This window comes from Schistocerca gregaria, chromosome 1, assembly GCF_023897955.1.
Source record: "Schistocerca gregaria isolate iqSchGreg1 chromosome 1, iqSchGreg1.2, whole genome shotgun sequence".
Taxonomy (NCBI): domain Eukaryota; kingdom Metazoa; phylum Arthropoda; class Insecta; order Orthoptera; family Acrididae; genus Schistocerca; species Schistocerca gregaria.
The window spans coordinates 1,091,924,462-1,091,945,095 of NC_064920.1; the positions used below are offsets into that span (position 1 = coordinate 1,091,924,462).

At 43.9% G+C, this 20,634-nt stretch overlaps 1 protein-coding gene across 1 annotated transcript in view; it reads right to left on the reverse strand.

Moving 5' to 3' along the window:
• The window catches only part of LOC126291091 (uncharacterized), a 141,571-nt gene that overhangs the window by 104,321 nt on the left and 16,616 nt on the right, over positions 1–20,634 (reverse strand). The window contains exon 2 of the mRNA XM_049984911.1: positions 6,509–6,638. Coding sequence (XP_049840868.1) covers positions 6,509–6,638 — 130 coding nt within the window. The remainder of the gene's footprint in view (positions 1–6,508; positions 6,639–20,634) is intronic.

Consider the following 20,634-nt stretch of genomic DNA (forward strand, 5'->3'; position numbering starts at 1 on the left):
GTAATCCTGGCTGTGGAGACAAGCTGTTTGGCAGTGATTTGTTGAAACAATGTGGAACCTCCTACCACTGTTGGACGTTTATGACATTCTTCCCTGAAGATTTCTTCAGCATGCCTGTCGAGAAACGAAGGCAAATGTCAGCTTTTTGTCCACACAGCGTTGGGCCGCTTTAGTCACAATGCAGTACCACACACACGTTCTGTAGGTTCTGGAAGGTATGCTCTGAAATCCCCAGCACTGGCTGCCACTGCTTTCTGGCCAGCTTCTCACACTTGCGACGAATCTCATTTTACTTCTTTGAGAAAACGGACGTAACTGTGAGTCTTTCGTCCACACGCAGCCTAGCTTTGTTCAGTGCCAGGAAGACATTGTCACGTCCCAATTGTACATTCCACAGTTTCTGGTGCGTTTGGTCTACTGTTTCCCCCACCAGCAGTAGCAGATTTTACCACCGCCTCGCTTTTGCTATGGAGAAACAGATGTCTACCTTATAAACTAAACAATCCTTTCACTCAATCTTCATTTACATCTCTAGGTTTGCTGAAGAAATCTTCAGGGAAGAATGTCATAAACTTCCAACAGTGGTAGGAGGTTCCACATTGTTTCAACAAATCACTGCCAAACAGCTTGCCTCCACAGCCAGGATTACCAACTCAGCCTCGGGTGGTGCCACTCCAATCGTAGGTGGCTATCCGGCGAACGGATTGTCGTCGACAGTATTACACATCCTCACTCTGCGAGACACTCTGCAGACGACTGGAATTTAATCCAGGATATTGATGGAAAGCCTGGTGATCGAGATATTGACTCCGCGACATTTCTGCTCCTTGTCGACCAGGTAGTGACACTAAAATATTTCATAAACAATTTGAAATCCAACAGCTACCTCCCAGTCGAGCAACACTTCCACAAGCCTGTGTCAGCGAGCTCAGCTACGGAGGCAGCCTGATCTGATATTCTGGTTTAAATTCCAAGCCTATCCGCAGATTCGAGGGTCATCTGTTTCCGTGACCCTGCTGTCGTCTTTTTTAGAGAGCAAGAATGTCAGTTCTTGAGTGTGTCTGTCTTGAGATCCTGACAAAACAATTAGTGTAACACAAGATGCATCTTCCTATGGTTCCAAAACTCGTTTTGAAATGCAGAAAACTAAACGATGCCTCGGTCTCTTGTCTTTACTTTTCGTTGCGATGTCGAAGGAGAAGCGCTGCTGAGCAGATTCGTAACTGGTGGTGAGACAGGGGGGTTCCTGTTTTAATGTGGCTCGCGCAACAACCCAGGAGAACGCTCCAAACTCTGTCACAACGGAAGGTTACAGTTCCGATTTTTTGGAACACAAAATAAATCTTCTTTGTGGGTTTTTCGGTACTTGGGAGCAAACCACGTCAGACGCCTACCGTGAGTCGTCAATAAAAATGAGACGCGGCTTACCGAGTACCGACATCGAGCCTTAACACGACAATGCTTGGCCACAATCAACGGTTGTGAATATCCGTCTCACATCCTATTTCTTCATGCATATAGCAAAAGTGGCTTGGCTCTCGAAGCTCTGACTCAAACGAAGAACTTAACGATGCTGTCATGAGCTAGCTATAATCACAGGCGACATAATTTTATGCAGAGGGAATTTCTAAAATTATTAAGAGTTGTGATAAATGCTTAAATGTCAGTGGTGGCTATGGAGAACATAATACAAAGGTGTAGCTTTATGACTCTTCCAAAAAATTTGCATTAACTGCTCCAGCATTTTACTTCTGGGCTTTGGAGGTTATTCTCCGGATAGCACTCATAAAATAAAGTTCATTCTGTCTCCGTCAGGTTGTCTTCTGTTAATTATTTCTGGCTAAGGTTTCTCAAATACACTGCTCGCCATTGAAATTGCAGTACCACGAAGGCGGCATTCAATAAACATCAAAATGGCATGCGAAGGTTAGTATTCGGCGCTACTGCAAGCAGGAGGAGCTCTCTGTACATAAGGAAAGATAACGCAGCTGGTTTCCCCTTCAGATAGTGTGACTGTTGTTATGTACAATCCTGTCATCGGGTATTATGTTCCACATACACACTTTTCCATTCAGGGTTCTCCTGAATTGATCAATCATCGTTCGATTTTAAGGTCCTCACTGTCGAGTGTGATCCATGGAGACAATATTTTTCGTTTCGTTTCTCCAGTGACATGCGACCAACTCACAAGTGTCTGAAATCTGATAAATAAATCTTAATATTTTCCAATGGATATTGATGGTTCTTTATGTAAATTTCCTTTACACTCCGTTTCTCATGCGTTTGCTATTAGCTTAAATAAACCGTGCAATGACTGGACTTTTTCTGTTAATTCTGTAGCCACATAATCCCTGCCTCTTTTATTTAATGTTTTTCCAACGCCTACATACACTGTTTGTTTACGACGGTCTTTTCCATTTAATCCATTGCACGAATTGTAAATTACGTATCTCAAGACTTGGAGAGCGGATTGACTGCTACAAAGTCCTGCCAACATCAGACATTAAACTGCCAGCTGATTTCGAGACTCACGACCGCCATTTTCCACTGTGAGAGTGGACTCTCAGCAAGTAGCAAACTTAACCGAGTAAACCAATTCAGAATAAAAATATTTTAATAAATTATCCCAATCGTCTCCCAAATGGTGACCTCCTGCATATCTCTTTGAATTGTCTGCGTGATGTTGAGATACTCCCGTAACCAGCATGATCCCCAGATGTGTCCTGAATAGATGGTTCTCACAAAATGGACTCTTCCTCAATTCTGAAAAACACACTATATTCAACAGTTCTGTACAACTAATGGAGTCATAGTAATAAGTGATGTAGCATTTAAGCAGGAGTCAGTAAATAGGGTAGAATACTCTAAATTTTTGCTGTACATATTTATGATAAATATAATTGGAAGAAGCATATTACCGAGCTCCTCAAACTATCAAGTTCAGCTACTTTTACTCTCCATATAATAGCTAATCGTGGAAACAACTAAATTAATCTGCTGGCATATTTTGCATATTTCCACTCAGTAATGTTTTATGGAATAATTTTCTGGGGTAACACTTAGAAAGGAAGTACAGACTGCACAAAAGCGAGTAGCAAAACTAATTTGTGGGCTTCACCGCAGATGTCTGGTAGGTACCTCTTCAAGGTGTTGGACATTTTAAGTGCGCCATCCCAATGCAATATAGTAGCTAATGAAATTCATATGTACAATCTATCACAATTTAGGAAGAACGGTGAGGTCCATACTTACAACACTAGAGAGAAAAATTACCTTTGTTGCCCAGTATCCGAGATGTCAGGGGTTCAGAAAGCAGTTCAGTATGGAGCAACAAAAATGTTTGCTCATTTGCCCAATAACAGATGTAGCGTGGTAAGATTTTGCCACCATACATTGAATATTCCTGTACATTTATATTTGCATTAGATCATATCTACTGTGTGAAGTCGGATTAGCAATCATTTCACGGGTTGTTACTGGATATCACCCCATGCTAACAATTCCGATGGTCCTGCACGTCTGGGAGTTAATTTGAGCTGAGCACTGACAGAAAGAGCCAACTGGCTTCATGTTGCTCAGAAGCTGGTATCAGCTAAAGAGGGGCTGGGAAGCATGATGTAATGTTATGCAAGGGCGAATACGAGGTGCGACAATAAAATAACGAGACTGATTTTATTTGCAAGATGTAGCAACCCTGCAGGCTTGCGTAGGCACTATCTTTGACCTTGGTCTATAAGCCGATTCTAGTCCATGTGGCACATCGATGCAACTGCTGAGTCGCGAGTTGTGCTGTAATGAGTTAACACGTGTTTGTGTCTCTCGTCATGGAAATGGAACAGGATAATACTGAGCAACGTTATGCCATTTCTTTTTGCGTTAAATTAGGTGAAAACGCGACGACAACTTACGGCAAGCTTCAGAAGGCTTTTGGAGAGGAGATTTATCAAGAGCTCAAGTTTTTCGTTGGCATAAAATGTTTAATGAAGGCAGAATGAATGTTGAAGATGAAGACCGCAGTGGACGACCATCAACCTCACGGACGGATGTCAACTTGGCCAGGGTGCATGAACTCGTACGATCTGATCGACGATTACCCGTGAAAATGATTGCAGAAGAACTGAACATCAATCGAGAAACGGTTCGTCTAATAATAACTGAAGATCTTGGTACGAGAAAGATTTGTGCAAAAATGGTCCCCAAGAATCTCACACCAAACAGCGAGAAACACGGAAAAATGTGGCAGCCGATCTGTTACAGAAAACGGAAATCAGTTCGGAATTGTTGAGCCATGTTATCACTGGTGATGAAAGTTGGTTTTTTCAGTACGATCCAGAGACAAAACGCCAAAGTTTGCAATGGTGTTCAAAGGGATCACCCAGACCAAAAAAAGCTCGCATGTCAAAAAGTCAAAAGCAAAATGCATGCTTTTGTGCTTCTTTGATTCCAAGGGATTTGTTCATAAAGAGTGGGTGCCTGCTGGACAAACGGTTAACCAATATCACTACAAATAAATTTTAGAAAGACTTCGTGTCCATGCCAACATTGCTGATAATTGGATTCTGCATCACGATAATGCGCCATCCCATACTGCTCTGTCAGTACAGTAATTTTTAACCTCAAAACAAATTTCAGTACTACCACAGCCACCCTATTCTCCAGATATCGCTCCGTGCGGCTTTTTTTATTTGCAAGTGTCAAAACGGCGGTCAAGGGACACCATTTTCAAACAACACAAGATGTCCAAAAAGCTGTGACGAGGGTCTTGGAGGATACTACAGAAGATGAGTTCCAGAAATGTGACCATCAATGGCAGAAGCACTGGAGAAAGTGTTTGCAATCAGAAGACAACAGTAAATTTGACTAAAACGGTAAGCAACATTTTTTTTCACATCTGTCTCATTACTTTATTGGCGCACCTCGTATTTACTATCTTGAAAGAGAGCAGAGCGTGGCGCAGTGGTTTACAACGCTAGCAGCTGCAGAATCCCTGCAGTGGAGACAGAGCTGGTAGGAGAATGCTCTCTTGTCGGACGATAAAAAAAAAAATTCAGTATACCTACAGAAAGAGCATCAGGGGCGGAAGAAGCAGAAAGGACATCGTTTTAGTGCGAAGGAATGCATGGCTAGCTGACCGCCGAGGCATCTCCTCTTTGGAAGTGCTGAAGCACCCTTCTTGCCGATAAGCTGAGCTGTTTTTTTTTTTTTTTTGGTGTGTGTGTGTGGGGGGGGGGGGGGGGGGGGTATGCTAAATGCTAAGGATGAAAAAGGGGAAACGGGACCTTCCAGAGACCTGAAAAGAGGACGAGCTTCAGGTGACCGGCTGGCAGACTCATGACCCATGACGCCCTTCCCAGCCGAAACAGCGGTCGCATCAAGATAAGTGAGGGTGCAACGTCATAGCGATAACTGGCCTCAAGCTGTCGAGCTCTTCATAAATTCGACTCAGTTTTGTAATTACTCCAGTAACATAAGATATCTTCTCTACCCGTGAAGTTTCATTTCCTTTGCTCGTCACTTCCTTCATGCAGGGTAATTACTGAAGATTGTTGTTGTTGTTGTTGTTGTTGTTGTTGTTGTGGTCTTCAGTCCTGACACTGGTTTGATGCAGCTCTCCATGCTACTCTATCTTGTGCAAGCTGCTTCATCTCCCAGTACCTACTGCACACTACATCCTTCTGAATCTGTTTAGTGTATTCATCTCTTGGTCTCCCTCTACGATTTTTACCCTCCATGCTGCCCTCCAATACTAAATTGGTGTTCCCTTGATGTCTCAGAATGTGTCCTACCAACCGATTCCTTCTTCTAGTCAATTTGTGCCACAAACTCCTCTTCTCCCCAATCGTATTCAATACCTCCTCATTACTTATGTGCTCTACCCATCTAGTCTTCAGCATTCTTCTGTAGCACCACATTTCGAAAGCTTCTATTCTCTTCTTGTCGAAACTATTTATCGTCCATGTTTCACTTCCATACATGGCTACACTCCATACAAATACTTTCAGAAAAGACTTCCTGACACTTAAATCTATACTCGATGTTAACAAATTTCTCTTCTTCAGAAACGCTTTCCTTGCCATTGCTAGTCTACATTCTATATCCTCTCTACTTCGACCATCATCAGTTATTTTGCTCCCCAAATAGCAAAACCCCTTTACTACTTTAAGTGTCTCATTTCCTAATCTAATTCCCTCAGCGTCACCCGATTTAATTCGACGACACTCCATTATCCTCGTTTTGCTTTTGCTGATGTTCAGCTTATATCCTCCTTTCAAGACACTGTCCATTCCGTTCAACTGCTCTTCGATGGTGTACTATTTCCGAGGGACACTGCGTACATTTCACCATACCTTCTTTCTACGGATGTAACAACAAAATTTGTTCTATCAATAAGTTTTTTGTGCAAAATATTTTGGAATAAATAGGAAATCACCTAAACTTAGGCGGCACAGGTGTACAGAGACACGCAAACATAGAGCGCAGTGGCGGCAAGACAGTGGAGGCTGCGCACCTGTAGGTATATCCGGAAGTAGAGTATGAGCGCCCTGAGGAAGCGGTCGGCGGTCTTGGTGTGGAACAGGTCCATGAACTCCGGGGGCGGCCGCGGTGTCGCCAGGAAGAGCACCACGTCCTTCACGTCCCTGCCGAACACGACTCGAACAGTGGTTGCTGTACTCTGGCTTCTCAAACATCGAGTTCTAGATTCATGTGCTGCACAAAGAGCATACATGTGAGAAAAGTGGCGTAAATTCAGTCAAAACTCTCCAAGACGTTTTAATCACACAGGACAAGTACGGAGATTATGAGAACTTCCTGAATATTGTCTTTACAAATTTAAAAAGGTGCGCAGCGGAGAGTGTTCTGCCGGCCGCAGTGTGGCCGAGCGGTTCTAGGCGCTTCAGTCTGGAACCGCGCGACCGCTACGGTCGCAGGTTCGAATCCTGCCTCGGGCTTGGATGTGTGTGATGTCCTTAGGTTAGTTAGGTTTAAGGTAGTTCTAAATTCTAGGGGACCGATGACCTCAGATGTTGAGTCCCATAGTGCTCAGAGCCATTTGGACCTTCATTTGAGAGTGTTCTGCCTTGGAACACTTTTCATACCTCCGCCTGTAGCCATCCCTGTAATATGAGGGAGTAAGGTCCGATCGGTCGCGAAATGAAAACCACAGTGAAAATCAAAAATGTTTTATTTAGAACTGTTTGCCACATCTTCCAGCTACTACTCTACATAGTAGCCGTTGCGACATAAGACATCTTCCGTAGCCCTGTACCAAACTTCCCATACCCTCATCGTAGAAGGCAGCCAACCGTGCTTTCCGTCACTTCTCTACAGTGGTCTGCAGTTCGTTGTCAGTGGCAAAACATTCTCTTCATGCCAGCGGTTCATGTCAGCAGAAACGAACATCAGAGGAGTCAGTTACGGGCTGTGGGTGGTCAAAGACTTGCCATCGAAAACGCGCCAGGGGTGTCCTCAATGCCCCTACAGAGTGCGGCCGAATGCTGTTACGAAGAAGGAAATGCATGAGAGTTACGTTATGTGGGGTTGCATGAAATCAGGCAAAACCTCTCTGCGGGCACCCTTAATTGGCGGGAGACATAATTCTTCCAGGCATCTTCTCGTGTTCGCCAGCGCTCAGAACTAAAAAAGAGTGATATGATGTGGTCGACGTGCATAGTACACTGAAGCGCCAAAGAAACTGGTATAGGCATGTGCGTTCAAATACAAAGATATGTAAACACGCAGTATATGGCGCTACGGTCGGCAACGCCTGTATAACAAGTGTCTGGCGCAGTTGTTAGATCGGTTACTGCTGCTAGAATGGCAGGTGATCAAGATTTAAGTGTGTTCGAACATGGTATTACAGTCGGCGCACGAGCGATGGGACACAGCATCTCCAATGTAGCGATGAATTGGGCATTTACCGTACGACCATGTCACGAGTGTACCGTGAATATCAGGAATCCGGTAAAACATCGAATCTCAGACGTCGCTGCGGCTGGAAAAAGATCCTGCAAGAATGAGACCAACGACGACTGAAGAGAGTCGTTAAACGTGACGGAAGTGCAACCCTTCAGCAAATTGCTGCAGATTTCAGTGCTGGGCCATCAACAAGTGTCAGCGTGCGAACCATTCAACGAAACATCACCGATATGGGCTTTTGGAGCCGAAGGCCCACTCGTGTACCCTTGATGACTGCAAGACACAAACCCTTGGCCCGCCTACACCGACATTGGACTGTTGATGACTGGAAACATGTTGCCTGGTCTTGTTTCAAATTGCATCGAATGGATGGAATTGTGCAGGTATGGACACAACCTCAATCCGTGGACCCTGCATGTCAACAGGGGACTGTTTGAGCTGGTGGAGTGGAGGCACTGTAATGGTGTGGGGCGTGTGCAGTCGGAGTGATATGGAACCGCTGATACATCTATATACGACTCCGACAGGTGACATGTACGTAAGGATCTTGTCTGATCACCTGCACCCATTCATGTCCACGGTGCATTTCGATGAACTCCGTCAATTCCAGCAGGACAATGCGACTCCCCACACGTCCAGAATTGCTACAGAGTGGCTCTAGGAACACTCTTCTGAGTTTAAACACTTCCACTGGCTACCAGATTCCCCAAACGTGAACATTATCGAGCATATCAGGGATTCCTTGCAACGTGCTGTTCAGAAGCATCTCCAGCCCCGAGTACCCTTACGGATTTATGGACAGCCCTGGAGGGCTCATGGTGTCAGCTCCCTCCAGAATTACTTCAGTCATTAGGCGAATCCGTGCGACGCCGCGTTGCGGTAATTGTGCGTCCTCACGGGGGCCTACACGATATTAGGCACGTGTACCAGTTTCTTTTTCTCTTCAGTGTAGACACACTCCCCAACACATATACGCAAAGCTTCATCACATTTTCACTGTCATTCCCATTATGCGACTTACCGGAACTTACTTTCCGAATAACCCTCGTATAATTTTAATATCGTTATAGTGCTGTATGTATGAAAAGGCCGTGCGCAGAGTAGCGACTTGGGTGAGTCTTGTAGCTGGTTCCCTATTTGAGGTAGGAACTTGGGGTAAAAACTGTTTGGTTTAGGCCTGACTAGCGGCCATTTGTATGTTTATTCGATCATCTGTCTCACTGTGACTATGTTACACTATATTAAGCAAGGTTTGAGCGACGAATACGAGCTGGCACACAGGCAAATTGTGCGAATCGATTAATTCGTTTTGCAAAAGATTTTAATTAGGTTGAAATTAATGCTCAGTTAATGGTATCATTGTTATGTACATCGTTCGGATTTCACGTGCAAAAAAAGTCAGTCTCGTTCGGCTTTTACGTGCAAAAAACAGTGACCATTATATAACTCCGGACTGGAGCCAGATAGATGGTTCAAATGTGACCCATTGGCGTATCAGACCTTGGTCTAAGATAACTTACAACCGTTTGAAAAAATCTTGCTTCATTTACATTTTACGTACAAAAACCACGTTTTTCTGGGAGATTTTGAAACGCGCCATTTTTATTCTTTAAACTTGTACGAATCGGTTCAAGCTCTGCACTAAGTTATATAAAAAGTAAAAGCCAGAATCAATTTTTTTTTCAAATAGTCTTTGTCCCCTGTCGAGATACGATGGCTGAAATCGAGCTAAATATAACACGTAAAATTCGTTCTTACGTGAAATGAATACGCGGAAACGCTTTAAAGTGAATAAATAAGATTCAGATTTTGTAAGAAAGGAGACAAATTTATGTACTATCTCTTGCCGTGATATAAGTAAGATGGTTCGAAGGATAATTAAAAAAAAAAATCTACTCCGGATCAGTCGTCGCCTGAGTCAATAAAAATCTACAGCGGTTGCCCTACTATGTATAATGTCAAGATAGTGCTAGAGTAAAGGTTGGGAACCAAAATGAAAAATGCTACTATCACAGCACACAACAAAAGACGAATGTATTCTGTGCAGAGTTAGGAATGTAACAGAAGGGAACTAGCTGTTCGACATCTGCAACTTGCAATTTATAGGCTAAAGTCCGTGATCCTATGCCCAAAATGCAGAAGATTTGTGAGCGGCAGTAATCAATACATAACATCGTGTGACAGAAGAGCAAACATTAATAATTAAAAAAGTTTTTCTGGGGGAATAAAATTTCTGGGGATGGATTGGTTCGAGGAGGGGGGTTACGACGCTACAACAATTTATTGATCTCTGCCTGTAACAAGTAGACACACATTTATGTGCTTCTAGAGAGTGGGACGCATCTACAACAAGAAGCATGCGAGAGTGGGAGAGTATTTATAATAGGAAGTATCCGAAAGTGCATCCTAAACTTAAATGACACGTTGCATCATATTACACGACGTAACCAGTGCCATATTGGATGACGTGGTGTATGTATCATGTTATGTAACAGGACATGACATCACTTATCATGTTAGTTTACTTGATGTAACGCATTATTTTACATTCATGGGTACTAACGTCAACAAGTAAAAAAAGCACGCATATGTCAAGCTGTATTGATTTAAACGTCTTTGAAGCTGCAAGATAAGTCGAAAAGCCGGTTCCCTTCTTTTACCTTCCTATCTCTGCCCATGACATATTCACCTTTGTACTATGATAGGTGCATATTTCATTCTGTTTTTTTAATTCCATTATTATATGCTGGTATTCACTTTCTACGCTGCAGTTTTTTCGGAAGTTCTAAAATTACTCTGAAAAAGTAAGGTATTTCAAAATGTGAAAACTGTTCCAAGGCACACCACCATGCACTGAGGAACAAACATTGTATTTAAATTTAAAAGTGTAACAATCGAAAAAATCTTGTCACTATTGTATTTAATAGTCCATGTCTTACATTATTGCTCTAGTACATACCAATAATCAGTACGTGAAAACAAATTAAGAAGAAGTGTTAGCAAATTCTGTTACAAGTTAAAGACCTTTTGAAGTAAAAGCTTTTCGCAACTAAACAGGTCTCCGTCTTCGAGATAGGAAAAATTGTCCAGACCTTAAAGAAACTCAGCTAATTTGCAAATATTACGTGTTTCATGGTAAACAGGTTTTCCTTTTCGATGTACAAGATGGCGCATCATTACGAAGTATGGCTTAACCGTCCATTCCCTGTAAATAGTTTAAGAGTATTCAGAATTTTATTCAGCATAAGTCTTTGTAACTGAAGAATTTACAGAATCTCCCAAATAGCAGTAATATATTGTAGAGCGTTAAATATGTAGAACTCTAATATTTACAAACGCTACGAAAAACACAACCTTATGTCTGACAACAACAGAAACGGTAGAAAATGTCCTAAACTGCTTATGGCGAACTGTGTTGCGCGGCCGCTAATGTGATTCCAAAGTTGGCCACTAGAATGCAACACCGACCCAGAAACATTGTGTGTCCCTAGGTACACTATGCTCCAGGTGCAACACTCTACTCGACTGAAAGGAGACCTACACATTTAGAACAATCTAGACCCGCAGTTAAGTTCGCACCATAAGAATGTCAAAAAGAATGTGCTTATTGTAAAATATTAACGTTAATGTAGAACTAGTACCTATGAGGTGAAGAATGAGAGTGAGCGATCTAAATTTTACTTGCCCTAAGGAAGAAGGAATGTATTGCACCAGAAAGTAAAAATGGAAGACATTTGATCCTAAAAATATTTCTTCATGTGGCAACTCGCTAAATTGTTGTATGGCATAACTCAAAATTCGACGCTTTTGGAAAACTGTCACTTTGGAGTTCTAGGAAACCATTTTGAAATTAAATGGCAGGATAAGTTATTAAAACACAGATTCAGAAATGTACTCAAAACCTAAAAAAATAGCGTTGTCTATCTCTTCTTATCCCATAGCAAAAAAGTTGAAGATCTTGGCTGTAAACACTGGAAAGCTACATGTTCTTTATTTTAAGAAATTGCACAATAATTAATAAAATCTCATAAATAAGGTGTTTCAAGTACATCGGTGTGGTTTTTTCATTCAGTGAAGTCATTGTTTTCAAATATTTCCAGGGTAGCGATGTATTTTTAATATCGTAAATTCCATTCAAAATTTTATTCTTAAAAATACAGCAGTGGGTACTTAACAGTGTTTACTTGCAAACTGAAAGCATTCAACACGCGTTAGAACTGATTTCCACTGTTTATCCGCTGGTCAAGGTAACGGAACGTTACTTGGAAACCTCTCAGAAATACAAATTTAAAAGATACGAATTATTTCAGTTTACGGTACTACGATTTACATTATAAATTTTTTGCAATAATAAATTATAATAAGCTCAAAGATTAATGTATGATTCAGCACAATACAAAATTATTTTGTCACATTGCTACAGCACGTAAACAATGATAATAATGGCCTTTAACATTTCTGCCATCACACTGTCAGCTAAGCTATCGTAAGGGATACAACATTGCTTACATGCTTAAATAATTATTCATATTCACCTGATTAGCAACAACTTTTGAAGCACACTTAGTTCAGGAACGTATAATAGTCCTTATCTGAGCCGTAGCTATCCACGTCATCCTCGTATCTGCACAACTCGTCGCTGAAAAGCATTTTCCTGGCACGGAGACCGCACGCATTACTACCACTGGCAGTTTTTCTGTTTACGCTCACAAATCCTGACAAATCTGAAGCTAGAGAAAGAGCTGCCAGTTCTCGGTTTGTTGTGGAATTATCAACTAACATGAATAAAGGACATCACTTACCGCGTTTTACATGCAGTAACTCTGTTTCTCATCGATGTCCCTTACCGCTGTTTTGTCCGTCCCCGGTAGCTGAGTGGTCAGCACGACAGAATGTGAATCCTAAGGGCCCGGATTCGATTCCCGACTAGGTCGGAGACTTTCTCCGCTCAGGGACTGGATGTTGTGTTGTCTCAATCATCGTCATTTCATCCCCATCGAAGCGCATGTCGCCGAAGTGGCGTCAAATCGAAAGGTTTGCACCCGGCGAACGGTCTGCACGACGGGAGGCTCTAGTCACACGACATTTACATTTATTTACCACTGTTTTACTGCAGAAATCCTCTCTTGTGCTGCGACGTTCAGTATTGACTTATTTAGAAGATAGGTCTTCAATCAGCCTCATCTGACGAGGAGAACACGGCAAGTGCCAAAACCCGGTTAACCCGATTTCCCAGGAACTTCGCTCAATGGAAGAGGGGTCAAAATAAGCGAACTTGTGTCTCTGCACGTTCATAGATACTCGACCATTTCTGAGAAAACGACGGTCAAAGAACTCGAGATACTTTATGTGCCTTTTAGTAAGGAAACAGTTCACCCGAATCTTTGGGACAGTGGCTAGCGTCGTCTCGACTTCACACTGCTGCGCCTCGTGTTCAAAATCCTTTTATTATTTTTTTTTTTCGTTTATCTACCCATGACCGTAGACGATTACTACATGAACGTCTTTCAATGTATATTGAAATAACGTTGTCCTTATTCATCTAATAATTGCAGGTGAATGAATCAAAAAGAAAAAAGGCAATAAATTGATGGACAAAGTATTTGAAATTGATTTCGATGAAACTCCTGTAGTCTATCTTGATTCATAGTCAATCGCAAGCCCCAATTGTCGGAAGAGTAATCCTTTGTGAGAGGTTTGGTGCAAAATTGTTGCCACCAGCGGTGTTAACGACGTTTCTTCCCGGGTGAGATTCATACGAAGAAAGGTCGCTATGGCAGACCTGCCACCGCACGATGTTCGTAATGTTCGGAATTTTTATGTTTCGATTTTTTCTACGACCTGTGTCATCAAAAGAAACGTACCAAATCTTCCTGAAGAATAAACATAAGAATAAGACATAAGAATTAAGAACTGATATAACGGTGAAATATAAGAATATGAGAATTTAAAAAAGAAAAATAATTGTAACCCCTGAAAGTACCATGTACATAATAAATGTATGTCACTTATTGTGAAAACCAGTTGTAATTTTACAACTGACATAACGCTGTTGTATCCCCTAACTTGGTATGAAACACTGATGTAGTAACATTCTACGGACATGGGTAGATAAATGAAGAAAGTAAAATAAATAAAAACAATAAGGATTCGAACACGGGACACAAGTAAAGAGGCCATGACGCTACCCACTATGTCACCACTTATGCTGAGTTAGTTCGGCGCCAAAAGGCACCTTAGTAGCAACGAAAACCTACGTTTTCTAAGAAACGGTCCAGTATTTACGGATAAGCAGACACACGTGCACGTTTGTTTTGACTCCTTTCCCATTCAGCGTAGTTTGTGGGAAATCGTGTTATGTCACTCGCCGTGTTCTGCTAGTGAGTTGGGGCACAAGCGAAATGCTATTGTAATTACATCTCCAAAGTTTTTAGCCAGTTTCATTCCAGATGTCGAACGAAACTTATTAGGATATCTATGAAACGCGCGCACAAAATCTTCGGTACTTCCGAACAGGATCTGTCGCTACTAGTGATATAATAACATACACGGATATAACAGCATACACCGAAATATCAAATTTACCATGGAGATAGAAGGGAACAGAAGCTTACCCTTTCTGGATACCCTGATCACAAGAAACATGGACGGCACGCTGGGACACGCAGTGTATAGAAAAAAAACACACACGGACTTCTATCTTAACGCCAATAGCTGCCACCACCCTGCGCAACGCAATGCTGTATTCAATACCTTAGTGCACAGGGCCAGGTCCATCTGCGATAAGGAAAGTTTTGCCAGGAGAATTGCAGCACCTAAAGGACACCTTCAAGAAAAATGGACACAGTGAGACACAAATAAGGAGAGCTCTGAAGACCGACCACAAGAAGAGAGAAGAGAGACCGGATGAAGACGAAGCAATGGGCTGTGCGTTCTTGGCATACGTGGGTCCTCCGACGTCCAAGATGGCGAGAATTCTCAAGAAACATAAAGTGAAGACCGTTTTACGCGCAGAAAAGTGAAGACCTTATCGGTTCAACCAAGGATCCACTAGGTCTGACGGCACCAGGTGTGTCCAAGATCGGACGCGAATGTGGGATGCAATATATAGGACAGACGGAGCGTTGCATCTCACAGCGCCGCAGTGAACACATTAGGGATGTACGCTTGGGTCACACCAACAAATCTGCTGTGGCGGAACGTAGTATTGACGAGAAGCGCACCTTCGATTTCGAGGACACAAAGAAAATATGCAGTACAAACGGATTTTGGGACTCAGTAATCAAAGAGTCCATAGCAATACGGTTACACGACAACCTAATCAACCGCGACAGTGGCTACCATGTCAGCACAGCCTGGGAGCCTGCAATGAGGAAAATTAGAGAACAACGTTACGTTCCACCAAGGGCCGCCGACGGAGCAGACAGAGACGGACGCCGGGACTCGAACCCCGCGCCCCCCCCCCCCCCCCACCACCACCACCACCACCACCGCCACCGGCCGAGCCACGTGCATCGGGCGATTCCGTGGGCGCGTGCTGGCCGGCAGCGGGAAGCGGAGAGCGATCCAGCAGAGGATATCCCGACACTTCGCCTGAAGATGATGGAGACGCATTCCATCGAAACGTTGCTACGAGACGACGACGCTGCTCGGCTGACAACCCGTGAAGACTTCATTTATTTTTGTTGTTCTGAAACTGTAACACCAAGACATGACCAATATCCTTGCAAAAGAGATCTACAAATGAAAAAACCAACTTACTGCGATTTTTACAACCTACACATCCTACCATTATAAGGTGACGATTCCTTGATGCCCAAGGATGTTACCTATCAACTGGGCTCTTTTAGTCAAATTAGGCCAAAAAGAAATAATTCCGAATTCGATTCAATTGGTCACCTAATCTGCCCACCAAATCTTCAACATTCTTCTGCACTACAACTTTTCAAAAGCCTATATCCTTTTCATGTCTGAATTCCTTTATCATCCAAGTTTCATGGCCATACAAGACCATGCTACATAAATATCCTAACATTTAAATTTATATTCGATGTTAACAAGTGACTCCTTTTCAGAAATGATTTTGTTGCTGTTGCCACTCCCCATTTCATCTCTTACTCATTCGTCCATCGTGATGCATTTCGTTGCACAAATAACAAGACTCATCCAGTACTTATAGTGTCGCATCTCCTAATCAGAAAAGGATATCTCGTCCTGTATTTCAGAGGTATTTATTTGCCACACTGATTATTTATAAAGTTCAGGTGTCAGGGGATGAGTCTCTTTATTTGGCGAAAAAAACTCACATCCAGCAACTGCATGTTCTTATTATGTAATTACTCTGCTGTAGACGGGAGGTGTTGTCTTGTTGGGAAATTTTCGTATATATGCTCACCTTGACATGCACGGGTCGACTGAGCTACTGCCGACCGCGGTGGCCGAGCGGTTCTAGGCGCTACAGTCTGGAACCGCGCGACCGCTACGGTCGCAGGTTCGAATCCTGCCTCGGGAATGGATGTGTGTGATATCCCTAGTTTAGTTAGGATTAAGTATTTCTAAGTTTTAGGGGACTAATGACCTCAGAAGTTAAGTCCCATAGCGCTCAGAGCCATTTGAACCATTTGACTGAGTTACTGCACAGGGGAAGTCTCCCCCTCCCTCCCCAACACACCCAGAAAAAAACGGCGGGGGAGAAAGTATCTCCAGACACGAAATTCAGATCAGTGTCAATGACATATTGGTGCATATTCTTCATTGATTCAGTTTGCGGAAGACAGGGCTTCCCCACTTGGATAGAGCTCTTGGTTGCACCCTGACCCCGCTTCCAATGACCTAATAACTGTAAGCACCGTGGAATGAAATGTATTGCGGCATAGGTAGCTACCGTTTTGGGTCTCCTGCGTATGATCTACCGCCAGAGCGCCGCCACGAAGGTCAAAACCACCCAGTGTCCTAATTACAGATCACGATACTAAACACCGCCGAGCACCGACGGGATAATGGCCTCCTTTGAGCTCATGGTCCCACACAAAACATCAAATGGCAGTACTCTATTGATCGGGAAATTGCAGTCTCGCTTCCTGTCTCTGTCTGCCTCAAGAAGTCCATCTTCTTCGTCTGTGTGAACCAACGTCTCCAAACATGCAGACAGAAGTTTTCACTTTTACTCAGAATGCTTTGTTCCTATTGTCTCATGCTGGGAACAAAGGGAGAGCTGGCGAAATTTCGACATCAAAAAAGAGGGAAGTAGTCCATTTCCTCTAGCCTATCAAATTAATTGTTTAACAATTTACAGGGGTCAAATAGATCCCTCAAAACACTCACCACCGCCTTACAATGATCCTTGTTCGTAATAAAAATATATTTTCAACGTTTGAACATCACACGCAAACATTATGCAAATCAAGTAATTTTAGATCGTAGTACTAAATACACTCCTGGAAATGGAAAAAAGAACACATTGACACCGGTGTGTCACACCCACCATACTTGCTCCGGACACTGCGAGAGGGCTGTACAAGCAATGATCACACGCACGGCACAGCGGACACACCAGGAACCGCGGTGTTGGCCGTCGAATGGCGCAGGCTGCGCAGCATTTGTGCACCGCCGCCGTCAGTGTCAGCCAGTTTGCCGTGGCATACGGAGCTCCATCGCAGTCTTTGACACTGGTAGCATGCGCGACAGCGTGGACGTGAACCGTATGTGCAGTTGACGGACTTTGAGCGAGGGCGTATAGTGGGCATGCGGGAGGCCGGGTGGACGTACCGCCGAATTGCTCAACACGTGGGGCGTGAGGTCTCCACAGTACATCGATGTTGTCGCCAGTGGTCGGCGGAAGATGCACGTGCCCGTTGACCTGGGACTGGACCGCAGCGACGCACGGATGCACGCCAAGACCGTAGGATCCTACGCAGTGCCGTAGGGGACCGCACCGCCACTTCCCAGCAAATTAGGGACACTGTTGCTCCTGGGGTATCGGCGAGGACCATTCGCCACCGTCTCCATGAAGCTGGGCTACGGTCCCGCACACCGTTAGGCCGTCTTCCGCTCACGCCCCAACATCGTGCAGCCCGCCTCCAGTAGTGTCGCGACAGGCGTGAATGGAGGGACGAATGGAGACGTGTCGTCTTCAGCGATGAGAGTCGCTTCTGTCTTGGTGCCAATGATGGTCGTATGCGTGTTTGGCGCCGTGCAGGTGAGCGCCACAATCAGGACTGCATACGACCGAGGCACACAGGACCAACACCCGGCATCATGGTGTGGGGAGCGATCTCCTACACTGGCTGTACACCTCTGGTGATCGTCGAGGGGACACTGAATAGTGCACGGTACATCCAAACCGTCATCGAACCCATCGTTCTACCATTCCTAGACCGGCAAGGGAACTTGCTGTTCCAACAGGACAATGCACGTCCGCATGTATCCCGTGCCACCCAACGTGCTCTAGAAGGTGTAAGTCAACTACCCTGGCCAGCAAGATCTCCGGATCTGTCCCCCATTGAGCATGTTTGGGACTGGATGAAGCGTCGTCTCAGGCGGTCTGCACGTCCAGCACGAACGCTGGTCCAACTGAGGCGCCAGGTGGAAATGGCATGGCAATCCGTTCCACAGGACTACATCCAGCATCTCTACGATCGTCTCCATGGGAGAATAGCAGCCTGCATTGCTGTGAAAGGTGGATATACACTGTACTAGTGCCGACATTGTGCATGCTCTGTTTCCTGTGTCTATGTGCCTGTGGTTCTGTCAGTGGGATCATGTGATGTATCTGACCCCATGAATGTGTCAATAAAGTTTCCCCTTCCTGGGACAATGAATTCACGGTGTTCTTATTTCAGTTTCCAGGAGTGTATATCTGAGGTCTTGTAGGCGCCGACGTATGATGACAAAAGCATCCTCCTCCATCGCAACGTTTCCACTAAACATACCAGGTTAAAAAATACAAATCATGACACACAAAAGTGATCGTGAAGAGCGCACCATCCGCTGACTGCCAGGAACTATGGCTGCCCCATCCGCTGCCGGCAGAGACATCGCATCATCTCGTAGGAGTCAGTGAGGAGAGACATGAACACATATTAGCTGTGCTGGCAGCTGCATGCCAAATCCCCTGCATCCACATTTCCTCCATACTGAAGGCTCAGGGGTCAGAGAGGCTATCACCAAGCAGCAAGCAGTCAACCAATCAATTTACTTTGGAGGGGAGGGGGGGATAATTATCCATCGCAAACACCTGTTATTCTTGAACCTTTTCATGGAACACGCACATCCGCTTCTGTCGCTGCTCACCCAGCACACTGGTCACTTCGCTAGCTCCTGCTGCCTTGGGCAAGAGCAGACAGATCGCCACTTTCTTTGTACTAAACCACCAGCCACAGGCTGAGATAATATGCGACTTCCGGTTGCCAACATATTGTGACCAGTCACTCCATAAGCCACTGTCAAGCACGAATGGTTTGGATGCCTACAGTAATTTAAGCCTAATATAGATCCCAAGTTTAAAAAATGGGGGTGTTCTTGACCACAGGCGAAATGTAGATTCCTCTCTTTTCTATAAGATATTTCCTAAGATAGAAATCAGGGCACACACGCGTTTTAACATCACTAAAGTATCAAATGGCTCTGAGCACTATGAGACTTAATATCTGAGGTCATCAGTCACCTAGAACTTAGAACTACTTAAACCTAACTAACCTAAGGACATCACACACATCCATGCCCGAGGCAGGATTCGAACCTGCGACCGTAGCGGTCGCGCAATTCCAGACTGAAGCTCCCAGAACCGCTCGGCCACACTGGCTGGCGCTAAAGTATCGCTGCTCGTGGAAATCCTGTACAACACTATGGTATAGGCTATATTTCCGCCAAGTACTTTCTACACAGATAGAAAATGTTCTTTTCAACTTAATATCTGCCATGTCCTGCATCACAGGACTTCAAAATTAAACCCATTTTTCCTTGACGGCGGAGAGCTAAGAGCATCCTATAGCGCCATCACAGGATGCTTCCTCACTTTCGAACTTTCTTAAAACTTAATATCTGCCATGTCCTGCATCACAGGACTTCAAAATTAAACTCATTTTTCCTTGACGGCGGAGAGTTAAGAGCATCCTATAGCGCTATCACAGGATGCTTCCTCACTTTCGAACTTTCTTAAAGTAAACAAATGTCTCACCCTCCTCAATCGCAACGTTTCCACTAAACATACCAGGTTAAAAAATACAAATCATGACACACAAATGTGATCGTGAAGAGCGCACCATCCGCTGACTGCCAGGAACTATGATGTCTCTCAAGGTAACAGCACAGAGAAGTTGTAAATATCAAGTTTATATTACGTATCACTTTATAAATTCGATAATGTATCTGATTTCATTACGACAATCATCTCTACCTGCGTAAGAGACAGATTGAAATTCCATCAAAAGATCTCGCTGCAACGAAAAAACGCCTAATTACCACTCCAATTCTTGAATCATAAGTTGGATACTCTCACCCTCACTTCTTTCCACTTAGTGGCACGCAATTGGAATTAAATTGATAAGCTAATTAATGAAATTGATCATAAGAGTAACTTTGTAAGGCGAGTAGTTATTATCTGCAGCAGTTGGTTTACTCTTGCCAGGTGGCTCAAATGGGGGTCCCTGGACGGAAGACAACGACCTTTTCGAGGAACACTATTGAGAAGCGACATTTGAAGTTGTCCACAGATAT